The 17,443-nt window shown below is 48.6% G+C and overlaps 1 protein-coding gene across 2 annotated transcripts; it reads right to left on the bottom strand.

Annotated features, from left to right (window-relative positions):
* Positions 1-2,899: 2,899 nt before the first annotated feature.
* LGALS9 (lectin, galactoside-binding, soluble, 9) lies at positions 2,900-16,864 on the bottom strand. 2 transcript variants are annotated; one of them, XM_015421931.1, is made up of 9 exons: positions 16,781-16,864; positions 13,853-14,063; positions 12,227-12,346; positions 11,470-11,505; positions 10,195-10,230; positions 7,925-7,969; positions 6,331-6,419; positions 5,121-5,283; positions 2,900-3,428 (listed from the first exon to the last, which is right to left on the bottom strand). In XM_015421931.1, the coding sequence occupies exons 1-9, from the start codon at positions 16,819-16,821 to the stop codon at positions 3,282-3,284; spliced, it is 888 nt and encodes a 295-aa protein (XP_015277417.1). In that variant the 5' UTR covers positions 16,822-16,864; the 3' UTR covers positions 2,900-3,281. The 2 variants fall into 2 exon arrangements, with proteins under 2 accessions (XP_015277417.1, XP_015277416.1); XM_015421930.1 differs by having other exon boundaries at positions 2,902-3,428; positions 7,925-7,972.
* Between the last annotated feature and the right edge of the window lie 579 nt (positions 16,865-17,443).

Consider the following 17,443-nt stretch of genomic DNA (forward strand, 5'->3'; position numbering starts at 1 on the left):
CCATACATTTTGAACATGAATTCCTGTTTCACACTTTGGAAGGCCAAGTTCTGCTTTCCTTCAAAGACAAGATTAGTTGCCTACGTGGAATGAATGAGCAGGATTTGGCCTTTTAACGAAAGCATACATTATGTTATTTAATTCTATTTATTCTGTAAATGCCCTCTAGTGTCTATATATTTTAATAGAAGTTTAATAATTAAATTGACTTTTTAAAAATGTGTATTCTTGGATAACGGCTTGTAAATTGGTTCCTTTTCTAAAAATTGACATGTAAGCTGAAATCAGATTTCGGATTTCTATTTTTCGGAATAAGCAGGAGAGAAACCCTTATGTGGAATGTGCTCCTCTTGCTATACTAGCATCTGTGTATTGATACTAGACTTGCACTGTAAATAGAGAGTGGTTTACAGGCATCATGGATCCAGGGCCGTTTAAGGTTCTAACCCAACCCTCAGTTAAGCGTTCTGAAATCCACTGGTGTCTAACTGTGCATTGTATTACAAACCTTAAGACTTCCACAAGAGTCAAAAAATGGGTCATATTGGCCTTGTGTTGAATCCTGTAGTGTTAGGCCTCGACCCCCCTCCTCCCTTGGAAGGACGAGTCTGGTACCTATAAACAGGTGACACAGGCAACCTTCCCTTTCTGAGTATCACACCAGGTCACTCACTCAAGACTCTTCCTTGGTTTGCAAATAGCATCGAAATAGGTCCTAGAGTCACATGGAATGTGTGCCATCAATTATTGACCAGAGGCCTGTTTGAAAAAGGTGCAAAGGTCTGGTTTTTGGCAGTTCTGTTCCTTCTTTAAATCCATTAAAGGTTGATTTCTCAGGAAAGGCAGTAACACTAACTAAACCATTCCCCCACCTTGCCTTCCCTTGCCTGGTTATCTTATGTGAATCTATAGTCAAAACCATTTTAATCCCATTAACACCCCTTTGTAATGATTTGCTGTCCTAGCAATTAAGAGTTCACCAAAAACACAATAGATATTTTTCACACGGGAATTTCGCATGAACGTTACATTCACAAGCCCTGGGAATGCGATGAAGCTTTCTTGCCGTTCTAACATAAGCCTTGTTCTAGGAGCATCTACATCACGCCCCAAAAGGCTATAACCAGAGCCACCCTCTGTCCAGGGGAGTTTGTGCATTATCTGGACATCCACTAAATTTACACCCCTGACATGAAGTTGGGTAATTCTTCTCTGAGTGGAATGCTGGTTCGTTTCGCTTATCTTTCTCCCTGAATCTCTGCTCCTTGGATAGGTAAATATAGGCCCATAAAATGAGTTCCCCTCTCTGTCTCTATAAGCTACCACCTTTATTTTCTGAACTTGTGTGTTTATAGTGTGCTCTTCGATTAATAATTCTTTGATTTTATTCTTTAATTCTCTTTAATAAAAACCATTTCATTAATAACGCCCTGGTTCATTTTGAGAGTTCTGAGGGGAAAATCCGCGTATACATAGGTGGCGATCCTGCTTGATTACCTGCTCTTGCATTGTTTGGGTTTCCTGGCTAATTCCCCAAGAAACTCAGGAGACCCTCACAACCATCTAGGGCAACAGTAGGAGAAGTTCTCCCCCCCCCCCGAACTGATTTCTCTTATAAAAGAGAGAGAGAGAAACCTTCAATGTGGGCAAATCCTAGCAGGGCAGAAGAACTTCCTAATGTTCAGCCTCCCCTCCATCCAAACTGCAAACCTGTGCTGGTTTTCTGTGACACCAACCGGCCCGCCCCTCATGGAATCCCGGGAGGGCTGCTGCAGATTACTAGCAAATGCCTCCGCCGCAGAAACGAGTATCCCCCCCCCCCGGGGTTCCCTGGAGGAGTGGGTGTGTGATTTGAGGGCATCTGCACCCCACCTTTCTGCCATCAAGGGACACGCACACAGAAACACAACCAAACCTAATTCCTCCAGCTCAAAGCAAAACAGAATCAAACCTAGCAGTGACATCTTCAAAAAAATCAAGAGATCCCCTGCACAGAATTTTAAACCATGGGGAAAGAAACCAAACATTACACCCGAAAGCAGGTAGCTCCACACATGACTGGAAACGAATGCCTACCCAGCCACTTTTCAGTCTGTGGGGGGTAGACGTGCCACAAGTCTACAGTTGGCGCTCACCATTCTCACCCACTGAGGTTTCCAGTCCATCTCCTTCTTGCTGTGCTGGACAACCCAGTCTCTAGCTCCACACTTGATTGCACACCAGCTAAATAAAATCAAAGCACAGTGATAACTGGCTAGACAAGAAACCCGAGTCTTGTGCCACACACTGACCGTGCTGTTGAGTCTATCAAAGTCTACTTAATCTGCACACAGCCTTGCAAGCTGCCCCTTCAGAGATAGGCACACTTTAATCTCTGCATTCATTGTGTGGAAACAAAAAAATGTGTCAAGAACGTGGACAGAGATATCCCCACAACTATATATTGATGGGCAATCAGTGTGATGGAAATTGTTTCACACAATGGATAATTAACCAGTGGAACTCACTTCTACAGGATGTAATGATGGCCACTAGTTTAAGGGATCTTAAAAGAGGAGTTAACAGCTTCACGGAGGATCAGTTCTTCAATGGCTACGATATATGATGGCTCAATGGAACCTCCATGTTCAGAAGCAGAATATCTCTGCATACCAGTTATGGGCAGCAACAAGAAGGGGGAAGCTTGTGAGCTTCCTGGGACACCTGGTTAGCCACTGTGGGAAAGAGAGTGTGGGATCAGATGGGGATTTGGTCTGACCCTGCAGAACTTCTTATCTGTTAATGTTCTTTAACTCACTCTTCCTCCAAAGGTCGCTCTGGTCAAACTGACAGCCACGGACTCCTCTTCTCACTGGGAAGGGCCCAGCTGAGGGAGGAGGGGCAAATTCTTGCTGCTTCCGGGGCCTGGCAGCAGGAGAGGCCGTTCTTGGGAGTCGCCAGTGGGCCGTTCCAGAGGTGGTGGGTGACTGCTGCCCAAGGGTGCCGCTGGCCCCTGAAACCAGCCTTGGTGCTGCCAGAGGTGGCCCTAACCAAGACTGTCAAAGGGTACAACCTCACCGGTTTAAGGCTCTTCAGGTTCCCTCCTGATGCAGGCACACAGACACAGGCATCAGGGGATGGCAATAAACTCATTTCTTTTATTTGGGGTGATAACTGCAGCAAGAAATAAAGCAGTGCACACATTCCCACCCTTCTGACACTACCAGTTTATATCCTGGTGGGACACACGACCCCCCCACCCCTCCCTTGACACCAAACGCTCTGGAGGGAGAATGGATGACTTAAGCCTGGACTGCACTCAGCGAAACGTCCCCCTCAATCTCCAGCCGGTCCACCTTCCGGAGGTCAGCCGCTCGGTGGTTGTAATCAAACTGATGCTGCCCGTTCACGGCCACTCGGAAACACGCCTGCTCACACAGGATCCAGATCTGGAAAGAGGAAGGGGAGGGAAGAGCCACAGGGCAGCCACGCTTAGACTCTGTCCTCGGGTCAGCAGAGCGGTCATCCCCACCCTCTCGCTCGAGATTTCAGCTAAGTTGGGACTCATAACAAAATATTTGGAATTAGAAAACCAACTGTATACTGCTTGTCTTAAAATATCAACTCATAGAATCACACAGAGCTGGGAGGGGCTGGAAGGGGCCATCTAGTCCAACCCCATCTGCTCGATGCAGGATCAGCCTAGAGCAGCCCCGTAGCTAAGGACATTTTAGGGAGGGGGCCTGGGGGGGCACCTGCTAATCCAATCAAAGGCTCCAGGTCAAGGGCTGCAGCAGCCACAGCCTCTAGGTCCAGCTCCCCCCCCCAAGGAGCCCCAATGCCTCTTCCCGAGGCACAGCACCAGGGACAGCCTCTGAAATCACTGCCCTTGTCCTCCCTGCCAACAGGCTGACAGTCAATCGTGGAGCTGGGGTAGGGGAGCCAAGGCTCAGGAAGGGGGCCCATTAAAACTGCTAGGGGGCCAGGCCCCGCGGGCCCAGCGTTAGCTACGGGCCTGGCCTAGAGCATCCCTGGCAAGTGTTGGTCCATCTGCTGCTCACCACCTCCCGAGGCAGCTGATTCCACTCCTGCACAACTCTGACTGTCAAAAGGTTTTTCTTAATATCCAGCCGGTACTTTCTCTGCCCTTAATTTAAACCCGTTCTTGGGAGCCCTGTCCTCTGCTGCCAACGGGAATGGCTCCCTGCCCTCCTCCTCTGAGTGACACAGCCCTTCAGATCCTTCAAGAGAGCACTCACGTCCCCCCTCAGCCTCCTCTTCTCCAGACTGAACTTTCCCAGGTCCCTCAGCCTTTCCTACAATATAACCACACTTAGCGTTTATCTAGTCCTGCCAGTGGGCAAAAGCATGGCCCAAAGCCACCTTCACACATGACATTTTAAAGCGTTTTTCAGCCCTCCTGCTGCTATTGGTGCATGCACAGGAAACAATGGAAAGGCATGGGTTTGCTTGTGTGTAAGTTGTCGAGGAGGGCTGCGGTGGCTCAAGTGCTTAAGACACTGAACAGCAGTTTGAGACCCAAGTGTGCCGCATGACAGAGTGAGCTCCCGTCTCTGGTCCCAGCTCCTGTCAGCCTAGCAGTTCGGAAGCAAGGAATCGCAAGTAGATAGATAGGTGCTGCTTCGGTGGGAAGGTAACAGCGTTCCGTGCGCCTCGGCATATAGTCATGCCAGCCACATGACTACGGAAACGTCTTCAGGACAGTGCTGGCTCTTTGGCTTGGAAACGGAGATGAGCAGCACCCCCTAGAGTCGGATTCGACTGGCTTTCGAGCAAGGGAAACCTTTACCTTTACCTAAGTTGAGTCTACGAGGTTGGATCCTGTGGGAAATTTCTGCCGTCGAAAGCAGGGTCGCCCATTTCTGCTGCAGGCTGCCAAACCCCCCCCCCCCATGCTTTTCCCGCTAGTTACCTGGAATCTCTTCCACCACTGGAGATTCACTATGGGATTCAATCATAAGACACAACCGCAGCAAGGGAAAACACAGTACCAAAGAACCCCACTAAAAACTGTGCGCAGATTAAAACCTAGGAATGCCACCATGATAAAGTGTAGATGGGCATTTGCAGTTTCCCAGAGAAATAAGTCAAAGCTCTACCAAAAGGGCTCCCCCACTTACAGTGAATGCCTGCCCCGGGTGCAAAGGCATGCCCCCTGGCAGGTGGCGCTCCTCCGGCCCCCAGCAGCCACCGAACTGCGAGTTCCGAACGATCACCTGCTCACTGAAACGGGGGTTGAGGTGGAATGCCGTGTCCGGCCCCACTTTGAGGTTGATATGGAACCTAGGCATCACACAAGGAGAGAGTATCTTGTGGGAGGGGCAGTAGTGATGGGGTGCAAGACCCTTCAAGAAAAGGGGAAAGAGACAGACTTTGGGTGTCAAACAACAGATGACAACAAGCCAGGCCTATTCTCACGGATCACAGAATGCACAGATGTCAGCCAGGTTCCTTGAGAACAGCACTCTGTGCTTAAAAGCCTCACACCGGGCACATCTACAGTGGATGCATCCCTGCCTTACACTGAGTCAGACCTCGCTCAGTGCAGGTCAGTCTTGTCTACGTTGATTGGCAGCAGCTCTCCAGGGTCCCCCCCCCCCCCCATGCACGGCTCGGCTCAGATACTGAAGATTTCCTGGAGCCCAAGCAAGCCAGCCAGGTCTCTCACTATAGCAGGGGGGGGAAACCATGCAAAAATTGCCCGTGCTCTGACAGCATGACATTACTTCCAGTGCAAACCTGGAAGTGACATCAGGCCGCTGGAGCAATGGTGTTCTAGATGTCTCTGCCCACCGAGCCTCCTGCTAGTTGCTGGCGCTCACTTGGCAACTGTATTCTCAAGACTGCCCGAGGGTCTTCTGCCAACAGACAGGAATTTCCGTAAGTTCATTGTCTCAGTTTAGAAGGAAGAGCACAAACCATCGTTTTTCATTTCATCTAGTGATGAAAAGCTAGGCTTCCCGGAAGGCTGAGCTGCGCATCAGGGAGAGGCAAGGAGCACTGTTCCCTCTACGCTGGGTTAGCGTGAGCTAGCTCACAATTTTTTAGCCTCCAACTCACCCATTTTTGTCTTCGCTCAGGGAGGACAGCTCCAGAGCAAACTAATTCATGCAGCAGCCAAATCGCTCGCTCACAACTTTCATGCCAGGAGCTCACAAAGTAGAACTTTTGCTCACAAGAAGGCTCCACAGCTGAGAGGGAGCCCTACTGGCAAGGGAAGCACACAGTCCTCTAAGGACTTCACAGACTTGCTCTCATAAGCCACAAACCCTGTTGGGTTCATGATGACTGACTGATGCCTCTTTCTTGAGGGTTTCCTGGATTTCTTACCTGATAGCTCCAGGAGGTACAGTTCCCGATACCATAATAGATTTGGATGGGAAAAGGCCTCCAAAGAGTGAAGCTTGATAAGGGACAGACTGTGGAAAGAGGAGAGAAAATTTAGGTCAAACCTACCTTTTTATTCAGGTTTTCCTTTTCAGTCAACCCTGCCTGTGGCTTTGTATTCAGACTCAGAAAATTTGAAAAAATGTTAGGCAACCAATCAGTTTTGAGTAATGAATAAAGTCTGCATAAACGTGCATGCTAATATTAATAAAACAGTACATTTGAAGAAAAATTATCTTGTTTTTAAACGAGGTGTGTATGACAGGGACAGTTTCTGAGGAGGCATGCCTCTTCTAAAAGGACAAATCAGAAACTGGGACCCTGGTGTAAGAAAAAAGTTAAAAAAACAACCAACACTGTGTTGCTGCGCTACAAGGATCTAATGAGCACAATATGCTTACAAAGAATTTTCAGTAATATAATTACAGGAAACTTTCAAAGATACAAGGCTGTTGACATGAACAGCCACTATTTGTAACGTCCATTAAAAACCTTGAAGATGGCAGAGATTCATGATAGCAGCAGTGAATACTTTCACAGTGACATCCACCAGACAGGCATCCAGATGAACACCTGTTTTGTTGTCTTCTTCTTCGGCCACTCCTTACACTGATAACAGTTGTATTAACATGGAAGGAGGCCAGTCTCATCAAGTTCCCAAGCTAACCACTTTTAGCCAGCACAGGTACGGTCAGCTTGGCATTCAAAATGTGCTCCTGCCTCTTGAAAAAGGAAACCTGATGTTTGTGGCTGCTTATATCAACGCATCTGTATCCTCGGAAACAGAAGGGCTAAGCAAAGGCCTGCTGGAGCAATTCCATCCTGTACGTGGCAGGTCCCGCAGGGCACGTGTCTCCCCTAATAAAGCATTCCACCAGGGTGGTGCTATGATGGGAAAAGCCTGCGCCCTGATGGAAGCACGACAGACTCCCCCCCCCCCCCGGACCAGGAACTGTCAAAAACTTGCGAAAAAATCAAGCGGCACGGGGGGGGGTTATGCTGGGAAAGGCAGCCCTTCAGCACCTTGAACCTAATCCGGGAACAAATTGGCAACCAGTGCAGGTACCTCAGGATTGGCTGTATATCAGTCGGTCAACAGCCTGGCAGCTGCATTCTGGATTACCTGAAGATTCCAAAGTACCCCCAAGGGCAGCCCTGCACAGAGCACATTGCAGTAGTCCAGCCTGGCAAGGATCACTGTGGCAAGACCAGGCTGGGCCAAATAGCTGGCAGGCTTGGAATAGAAAGGTAAACGCTGACCTCGCCACTGTGGACACTCGCTTGCCCAAAAGAAGCGAGGAATCAATCCATAACCCACCCACCCCCAGCTTTTCATGGAGTCCACTGGACTGAACAGGAGCTCAGGTTTTTGTTTTTTTTAAACAGGAGCTCAGTTGCTCACCCCATTAGTGCCACCGGTTGTAAAAGACCCACAACGGTCCAGAATTCTCTCTGTCACCTTCAGCCGTTCCAAATGCACCTTCTACATATCCATCCCACACCAACGCGCCATTATCATGATGCAGAACACACTTACGTAAATCTGTGGCTGTAAATATGGCCCAGGTGGGAAAGTGGCACTCTGCTGTTAACAGAATAGAGATAATGACTCTTAAAACATTTTTTAAAACGTTTCTACCTAACACAGTGTGCTTAATAAAAATCACACACTGTTCCAAAACTTGCAGCGTCCCATCATTTTTTGTTTGTTTGTTTTAAACTTTTCAGCAAGCTCTTCTCAGCTGCCAGTGTTGATTGCTATATTTTGGCATGGAGACAGACCAGAAGTTTTAAGAGATTTAAAGTGGTTTGAGCAATTGTTTGCTTCCCATGGTACACATATGTGTTTTCTTGGGCCCCATTGTTGCCTCTGGTCAAATAGATCCAGCAGGTTTATTTTTAAAAAATCAAAAAAAACATACAAAACTTGTTTAACCAGAGGACAAACAGGACAAGTAGGCACACCAGAAATAGCAACGCCCCTTCCAAACTTTCTCATTTCTATGGAGGGCAGAGGTCATTTCGGGGGGGATCGCGGGGGATCACAGTTCCCCCGGGTGAGGTACGGGGGCGGGGCACATGACGAAGCCCCCCCCCCTGCTTCCGGCCGCCCTGCTTCCGGCCCTCATTCAGCCAGGAGGAGGCAGGAGAAGAGGGAGGGTAAGTTGCTTCCTTCCTGCCTCTCCCCACCCCTGCCTGCCTGGGGCCAGGGAGGGCCTTCGCGGGGCTTCCTTGCACTCCTGCCGGCCTTGCAGGTCCACCGCCGGGCCCCTCATGGGGCTCGGCAGTGGAGCTGCAAGGCCAGCGGCGGCGGCCGGGACCGTTGGGGGCAGGGTGTGTGGCCTTATGACACACCTCTGTTGATGTCAGGGTGTGTGGCCTTATGACACACTTCCGGTGATGTCAGGGGGTGTGGCATATGCTAATGAGTTATGCTAATGAGTCCCCCTAGCTCTTTTTCTACGAAACGACCCCTGATGGAGGGGAAAACAAATACCTTGGAAGACAGAAATGACATTCAGATGTTGGAATGGCACAGTGAAACTTACAAAATAAATTCACTGGAGACAAATGGAAAGTTCTGCATCAAAACAAAACCAACACCAACCAAAAGCACAGGCAGAGGATGTGGGATACCTGGCTGAGCAGTGGGTGTACATAAAAATATCTTGGGATTGCAGTCAGTTACAAGCTGAAAATGAGCCAGCAGTGTGATGCAGCTGGAGAAAAGGCTAATGTGATTTTAAGGTGAAGTGGCAGAAGCCCTTTTTAGGTGATACGTCCAGCCAGGCATATGGGGTGTGCATAATCACCCAGGGTATAATGACCCAAGGCTGAAAAAACATGTCTTTTATCTGTCAGACAAAATGGCGATCACATTTAGTAGGAGGATTGCATATAGCACATTCTCTCTGTATGTGCAAATCGAATGTATCACTTTAAAGACCATTAAAAGCAATATTTCTGCTTCATCCCATGCTAATAGGATCTCTTCTAGAGAACTGCTTTAAGAAAGACATGGACAAACTGGAATGGGTTCAGAGGAAGGCAACAGAGATGGTCCGGAAAAACAAGTCCACTGAGGGAAGACTGAAGGAACTGGATATGTTTTAGCCTGGAGAACAGAAGGCCAACGGGTTGATGCTTGGATTCCTCAGACACCGGAAGGGCTGTCATGTGGCCGAGGGCAAGGCCTAGTTCTTTGCTGCTTGCAGGTTCCAAACCAGATCCAACAAGCTTAAATTACAGGAGGGCAGATTTTGGTTGAACATCAGGAGAACCTTCGTAACGGGGAGAGGAATTTGACAGTGGAACCAGCTAGCTAGCAAGAGGGGTAGACTCTCCCAAGCCGGAAGGTCTTCACACAGATACTGGGCAGCCGTCGATCAGAGAAGCTCTAGCTTGGGATATCCGGTGCAGATCAGGGGGCTGATGGCCGAGAAAGCCCCTTTCCACTCTAGGATTCTATGTCTCCATGGTAATCGTCTATCCACAGCCGTCCAATGAAAGGGATTCACATCTACCAAAACAACGGCCACCATTAAGATGGCAGCACTGAGCATGAATTGCTCCCTGCAGCTCATTTTCTGTCTTTATCTGGATGGGCAGATGACAGAGGAGGATCAGACAAGAGTGGCCACATTGGGCACACAAGACTCTGTCTTGCCCAGGGTGTACCCATACCTATCTTCAGGAAGTCTATTGTCTATACACCCATCCCTGCAGGGGGGGAACATAATAACTACACCCCCAGGACAAATCTGAAAGGAAAAGATCTTCCATCAACAAGAAAATTTTGCAACTCACATTATAGCACATTCCCAGCGGGAAAGCAGCATTCGTCTGAAAAGATGAAAGGAAGTCTGCATCAGCAAATGCCACCACCAAGGAGCCCCCGCTAGATGGCAGCAGCAACGTATGAAAGGATGAAGTTGTTGTTGTATCTAGCCATCACTATTGTTTGATACGGTTTTATAATAATGGTTGTGTAACTTGTTTAAGCTTGAATTTATTTGTTACTCCAATTATTTTCAATAAAGTTTGTTATTAAAAAAAATAAAATATAAAAATTTCGTAAAAAAACCCCCAGTGCAGTATCATTAAAAAAAAGGAAGAAGTTGTTGCTCTATTAACCCCAATGTGGCTGGGAAGAGCTCAACAGCTCCAATGAGACGACCCCCCCCCATTTTTGCACTCAAGTTATTTTGCTACTGCCCACCTGCCAGCAGAGACAGAAAGCGGAAGAGGCTTCCCTGCTCAAACGGTGGCTTCTTCGCAATGTTAACCCTCCCAGGCCATCCGCCTGCTGCACATCAGCGTCACCGGAGGCTCCTCCTGAAGGCTACTTTGAGAGGGAGGGAGACGGGGGGGGCGTCCCTTTGCCCCACGTCCTCCACACCATTTGGTCACTTCACAAATCTTTCGCCTCTTCCCTCTTTCTCATCTTTTCCTGCCACTCTGAAAAGCCCCAAACGCTGGTTCCTCCCGGGTGTCCCAGACCCTCGGCTGAACGCGTGAAGCTGCCCTGTGCAGAGTCAGACCACCGGTCAAGCGAGGCCCACGTCAGAGTGGCTGGGGCTCTCCAGACTCTCCGGCGGGCAGCCCATCCCGTCACCTCCTTGCTGGTCCTCTTAACTGGAGACACCACCGGGGACGGACGGACGGACGGAGCGTGGGATCTTCTGCCAGCTAAGCCACTGCTCTTCCCCTCACCCTCTTAGGCACCTGCTCCCTTCTCTGCAGTCTCTTTTCTGAGATGGGGTAACCAGGACTGTATACACAGTATTCCACATGCAGCTCCACCATAGATCTATACGGCAGTTCCTTTTCAGCTCTTCCCTAAATAATCTCTAGTATCTAGTTTCCCCCCACCCCGGTCCCACTGCTTTATGCTAACTCAGTCCTATACATCTTTAACGTGTTGAACATTCCATTACTCCCATAAGGCTGGTCACTGCTGTTCCCATTTTGCAGAGAGAAACCCGAGGTTTGGAGGTACTGACACACGCAATGGCAGAAGAGCCCATTCAAAGAGACAAGAAGGAACTGCCGGATTCGGGGGGGGGGGGGAGAGACCCTTACCATTGCTGCTGCTTGAGCAGTCCAAATATCTGGAGTCTGAGCGATATGAAATAAAAACATGTGATGCAATTTTATAAATTTATACATATGAAATTAAAAGTGTGCTTGGTTTTGAAGACTGTACCTGTATAGTGCCAGAGTTGAGAGGGGGTTGGTAAGACCCCCTGTCACTGGCACACTCATTTTTAAAAATTTCTTTTAAAATTTATACCCAGGATAGCTTGTAACCTCTCATATAACCAATTAGAACAGTTGCAATACCAAATACAAGAAAAACACATTTCCAATGACTGCCAAATCACTGCCAACTAAGACGTTTTGCGTCCTCTGCAAGAAACTAGTCACGAAGGAACTTTCCACATCCTTTGAAAGCCGTTCCCCAACGTGGGGGGCCACAGCCAAGGAGAACCAGGAATCTAATTTGCCTTTCTGGCTAACCAGCAGCATCCACAGGGCCTGAAAGCAGGATCCAGCCTGGTGCGGAGGGGGGTCCTTTTGGGTGGGGGTGGGTGGAAAAAAAAGTGGCAAGGGCCCATCCAGGTTTTGGAGTACTGATGTTCTTTTAAAAAACCCACTGGGGAACGGGGAAAGTCGGTACACCATCAAATTGGACGAAATGCGGGTGGTCTCTAATTTCCCCCTGAAACACCTCCAAATATGAACACAGACTGCCAGGGGAGGGAAGGAAGGAAAGGACAACATTCAGAGTAGTATCCCCCCTCCCCCTCCCCCCTGTAACTCTGAAACTACTACTTACAGAAGGGCCCTGGAAGCTAATGGAAGCCACCTCCAGGTCCCCCGAGACAGCAATGGTGTTCACTCTGGAAATGGGGATTCTGTGCATGAACTCCAAGTAATGCTTCCCATTCACAGCAACCTGCAACATGTGGGAATGGGGAAGGGAGAGATGGACTCTTGGTAATCCCAGCAAGAAGATGGGATATTCTGAGCTTTGGGTTGTTGTTTTTTTGAAAGCGGGACCCCCACAGGCTCCTTCCACTTCTCCTGGGCCCTGAAAACAGCAGCTCTGCGGGTCTCCTGCACCAACCCCCTTCAGGGACATCTAGTGCAAAGGTGCCCGCTCCAGTGCCTGATCCCAACGTTCCAATCACGGCTCCCAACCCTCATCCAAGATCCTGGGGGGGGGGTGTTTCCCTTCGACAGCTGGCCCCACCTCCTAGCATCTGTCCCCTAAGCAATGTGATGCCTAGAAGAGCATCCAAACAGTTCTGCTTCGGTAACGTTAGCCACAGCAAAGCGGGCAGGCTGGAATCAAGGCCACCTCTTTATCCCTTAAACAGAGCTTCATTCTGCTAGCGTCTCCCTAGAGATTATACAGGCCACAGAACGAACGGGTCGGACACCAGCAAAGGAAATGAAACACAGGAAGACTACTAACCTTACTTGGAAAACTACAGTACCTGCCACCTCCTCTCCCCTCCTGCCTGGAGGGTGCAGAAACAAACGCTGATGGGTGAAGAGGGAGCTGCTGCTCTCATTCCCAGGGATGATCTAGCCCCCATAGCCACACCCCCAGACCAAGAAAGAACAGCTCCTTTTCCACACACCCCGCCCCCCCCCAAAGCATGTGTGGAGAAGTCCGAGCCAAGCGGAGTTCTGGGTCCTGACTGCACAGCCCATCCAGATACCTGGACATCAGGATTTCTCGTCTTCCCCACAGCATGAGAAAACATCTAGCTCTGGAGGAAATGAAGGGGCCAGTGTGGTGTAGTGGTGAAGTGTGCGGACTCTAATCTGGGAGAACCGGGTTTGGTTTCCCACTCCTCCACATGCAGCTGCTGGCGTGACCTTGGGTCAGTCACAAGTTCTCTCAGAGCTGTTCTCTCTCAGCACCACCTACCTCACAGGGAGGGGAAGGGAAAGGAGTTTGTAAGCCACTCTGAGACTCCGAGTGAAGGGCGGGGTAGAAATCCAATCTCCTCCTCCTCTTCTTCTCCCTGTCACCACAGGTGTCAGCCCATCTTCATATAAATGTCAGCCCTATCTAAGATGGAACTTTCCCCCTGCTTTCAATCCATGACATTTTTTCCTCACAACAGCCCTGTGAGGTAGGTTAGGCTAAGAATGACTGGCCCAAGGCCACCCAACAAGCTTCATGGCTGAGTGGAGATTTTAGTCTGGGTCTCCCTGCTCCTACTCCAGCACCCTAACCGCTGTGCCCAAATCACTCAGGCTGGTGATCTGCTTCATCCTTGCCCCAGGCCTTAAAAATCCTGTCACTCTGCCTGGCCCAACCAAGGGTGAACTACAAAAGCCACTAGAGTCATTTTTCAAAGAGAGAGAGAGAGAGAGAGAGAGAGAGAGAGAGAGAGAGAGAGAGAGAGAGAGAGAGGTGCTATTGACAGCGTCCTTTCATTACTACCATGTAGGAGCTGCTTTTGACCAGGAAGCGGATGTTAAATGGCTGGCCCTTGCGGAAGGGCATGCTGGACTGGCGTTCCTCATGTTGCCAAGATCCTCTTTCAAATGAATTCCAGACCATGCAGTCACCCTGATCAAATCGAGGGTTGAAATGGAAAGCAATGTCCGGTTGAGGCACCTGAGCAGAACCACACTGGAAGTTGACATGGAATCTGCACCGGAGAAAAGGAGCGGGCATTAAAACTGGCCAATTCATACATGGCAGGTTGGGCCAGGGGGCCCCACCCTGTGCACTGTGTAAAAACAATAATCCACAAAGCTGAGTTTTTAAAAAAAACCTCTGCTTCCTGCTGCTGATTACTTCAGTTTCCTTTACATGGGGCTGCCCTTGGAGACTAGTCAGACGCTTCCATTGAAACAAAACGTGGCAGCCAAGGTTGCTGACGGGTGATTCACCTTTGAAATAGCTGCCCTGGCTGCACGGCTTGCTTTCAGGCCTCCACCAAACACTGCCGAACACTGATGGCGCCTCAAGTCTGGAACACCTTCCCCACGGCTGCTCACTTGGCATCCGCAGAGTCCAACTTTGTCTTGTAACCGATGCGTGTGTGTAGGAGTCACCGTCCACCCCGCCTTTCTTGCTTCTCACCTTTCTTGTTTATTATGGTTAATGCCGAAAGGATGGACACAGTCAATAGACAAGTGGAAATCAAACAGAACTGTGACAAAGTAACGCTAACAATATATTAAATAATCATTAACAATATATTAAAGAATCAAAATTATACAATAACAAGGAAGGGGACCCGCGAAAATCGCGGGGGGAGGAGCGGGGGAGCTCCACACAGATCAGGCAGAGGAGGAAGAAGCTGTTAAGCTTCCCCCCCATCCCGGGAGAAATTGGAACAGAAAAGAAAAAACAGCCTCATGTACTCATTGGACTCATCAGCCCTCGCCAGTCTCTCTATCTCTTCCCCCCCGGCTCCGAGCAGCCTCGGCAGTCTCTCTCCACCCCTTTCGCCTCCAAAGTGAGGCCTGCGGCTTTCGCCGGTCTCTCTCTCCCCTCCCCCCGCACTGAAGCGAAGCCGTTCCAAGAGCGTTCCCAGCGCATGCGCAGGGAACGCTCTTTTAGTTTTGGGGGGATTTTAATATCCCCCCGATAGTTTTTTAAAGTTTTCAGATTTTTGTGCATACCTGGGGACTGCCCCAAGTGTGCACGAAAGTCTCCCTCCCCCCCAGGTGCCCCCGATGCGCGGATTTAGGTATCCACACGGACGGGGGCGACTTCGCTATTAGTATATAGATGAAAAGGTGAACAATATATAAGTGAATGTAGACGGTGGTCTCCGGAATGTCCTGCCGTTTTGATGAATGATCATCTTCTGAACAAAGATGTGTAACATAAACTGTCTCTCAACAATTCATTTCTTCTGGTGACGTATCAAAAGTATCACTGTTGATTCCACTAATTCATGATTCTGTAGTTTCTAGTAAGTCCTTCAATGGGCTATTGATGCTAAATGCCTCCATTCATCGAAACGGCAGGACATTCCGGAGACCACCGTCTACATTCACTTATATATTGTTTACCTTTTCATTATTGTATAATTTCGATTCTTTAATATATTGTTAGTGATTCTTTAATATATTGTTAGCGTTACTTTGTCACAGTTCTTTTTGATTTCCGCTTATTATGAAGGTTCCCAGACTAGACTGGTTTTACTGTTGCTCTGGTTTTGAAGAGAGATGTAAAATTTCCGGAATTTTTTCGGGAAAAAACAGAAATTTTCGGGAAAATTGAAAAAAATGCTACATTAGCATTTCTTTTGTCTTTTCTAGATTGAAAGTCATTCTGTTACTTTAGGAACATAAAATATGACTATGGACATTTTTACTTGGCATGAAATTATCACAACTAGCATATTAAAAATATAGTGTATCCAAACAATTATTACAAACAGAATACCCACCCACATGCAAAAACAAAACTGAAACCTTTTTCTTTTCTTCTGACAATAGCACCTCCTAAAAGAAGAAATGCATCTTGTTCTTGCATTGGAGAGTTCAGTTTGTAACCTAGGACTTGCTTGTCCTCAGTGCACAGAAATTAGATCAATCTGATACCATATCAGATTATATATGGCTTATATATATATGAGAAATGATTTGGAAAATATTTTAACACCTTGTTTTAAAATATTTTATTCATCATGTTAAAATAAAATGTTCCATAATCAATTTTTTTCCTTTCCTTTTCTTTTTTCAATTTTTCGGGAAAAAAACAAAAAGGCTTCAGGAAAAAAACGGGGAAAAAACGTTTTCCCCCCGAATTTTTCCGGGTTTTTTCCGGGCCTTCACATCTCTAGTTTTGAACGATTTACTTATTTTTTTCTTTCTCTGGATATGTATACCCTGCTTTTCTCTCCAACGTGGCTAGCTGGTATCCGAGTGTGCCCTCGCCACGCTGGGAAGGAGCCGCATACCCAGGGCACACTGGCGCCAGCCACACACGGCTGGTGCCCACAGAAGTCAACTAAGCACCCTGCGGACATCCTATGGGATGTAGGTAGGGTGGCTGGTGGGTGGGAAAGAAGCAGGAAAAGGAGAGACTCTACTGGGGGGGGGGGCTTTCAGGAAAGGGAACAAAGAGATCGTGGGACGGGGGAAACGAGATGCCCCCGCAACACCTTGCAGCTCCCCCTCTTGTAAATACCTAAAATATAAACCAGTAAAAATGATCTCCTTGGAAACCATTCCCACTGATGCCTATTGAGATTGTTTACTCAATGAAAAAAAGAACATTGTGCATGTTCAGAAGTGCTCCTGAAGTTACTCCATCACCTGGTTCCAAAACAGTCTCAGTGTTCTGAGAAACACACTGGAGGTCTGTGGGGAGGGGGACACGAACGCAAACACCTGGACTACCCACCTGGTACAATGATGAAGCACCCTTCCCGTGACTGTCACCATCAGCCCATCACGGAGGCCACCATAGATGGGACCCGTAAATGGGATGGACTAGTGAGAGGGAGAAAAAGGCACAGAATGTTACATACTCTAAATTAAGCACAGGCACATCTCCTCCACACGCCCCCTAACAATCTTTATTGCATCGCCATGTTGATTTTTCTGCTCATCTGCTTTAAATTCCCATAATGGGAGGAGGCTGAAAGAACAGTGCCGTGTACTTTGCGTGTTTGTGTGTGTGTGGGGGAGCATTAACATCTTTCTTCAAATGGGCGCTGAAATCCAGCAGAGGTGTCAAACTCATTTGTCATGAGGGCCAGACCTGACATAAATGTCACTTTGTCAGGCCGGGCCATGTTTGCCATGAAATGTAATGGCAGGTAGTGGTTATCTCCGAGTTGGGTGTACCCTCGCTGCAAGGTCTCATGGCCTGGTAGGGGGGTGCAGAGGGGCGGACTGGGCAGACGCTCCCACGCTGCTTGACTGCTGCAGACGAGGTTGTTCCGCCACCCTGAAGCCGCAATCGGACTGGCCCCCCGCAAGCAGTCTCCTGCTCCCTCCCTTGCACTAGTAGCTCGTGGGCTGCACGAGAGCCCTGGGTTGGACAATTCCAGCCCCCGGGCCT

Source organism: Gekko japonicus, unplaced genomic scaffold (assembly GCF_001447785.1).
Source record: "Gekko japonicus isolate JY-2015 unplaced genomic scaffold, Gekko_japonicus_V1.1 scaffold43, whole genome shotgun sequence".
Taxonomy (NCBI): Eukaryota; Metazoa; Chordata; class Lepidosauria; order Squamata; family Gekkonidae; genus Gekko; species Gekko japonicus.

Coding starts and splice junctions, on each gene's coding strand:
- LGALS9 (XM_015421930.1), bottom strand. CDS start 16,821: ATGGTGACAGTCACGGGAAGGGTGCTTCATCATTGTACCAG. Junction 12,347..13,852: donor TCAAAAGCAGCTCCTACATG/GTAGTAATGAAA, acceptor CACATGTTGCAG/GTTGCTGTGAATGGGAAGCA. Junction 6,420..7,924: donor ATTTACAGCCACAGATTTAC/GTAAGTGTGTTC, acceptor CTCTTTCCACAG/TCTGTCCCTTATCAAGCTTC.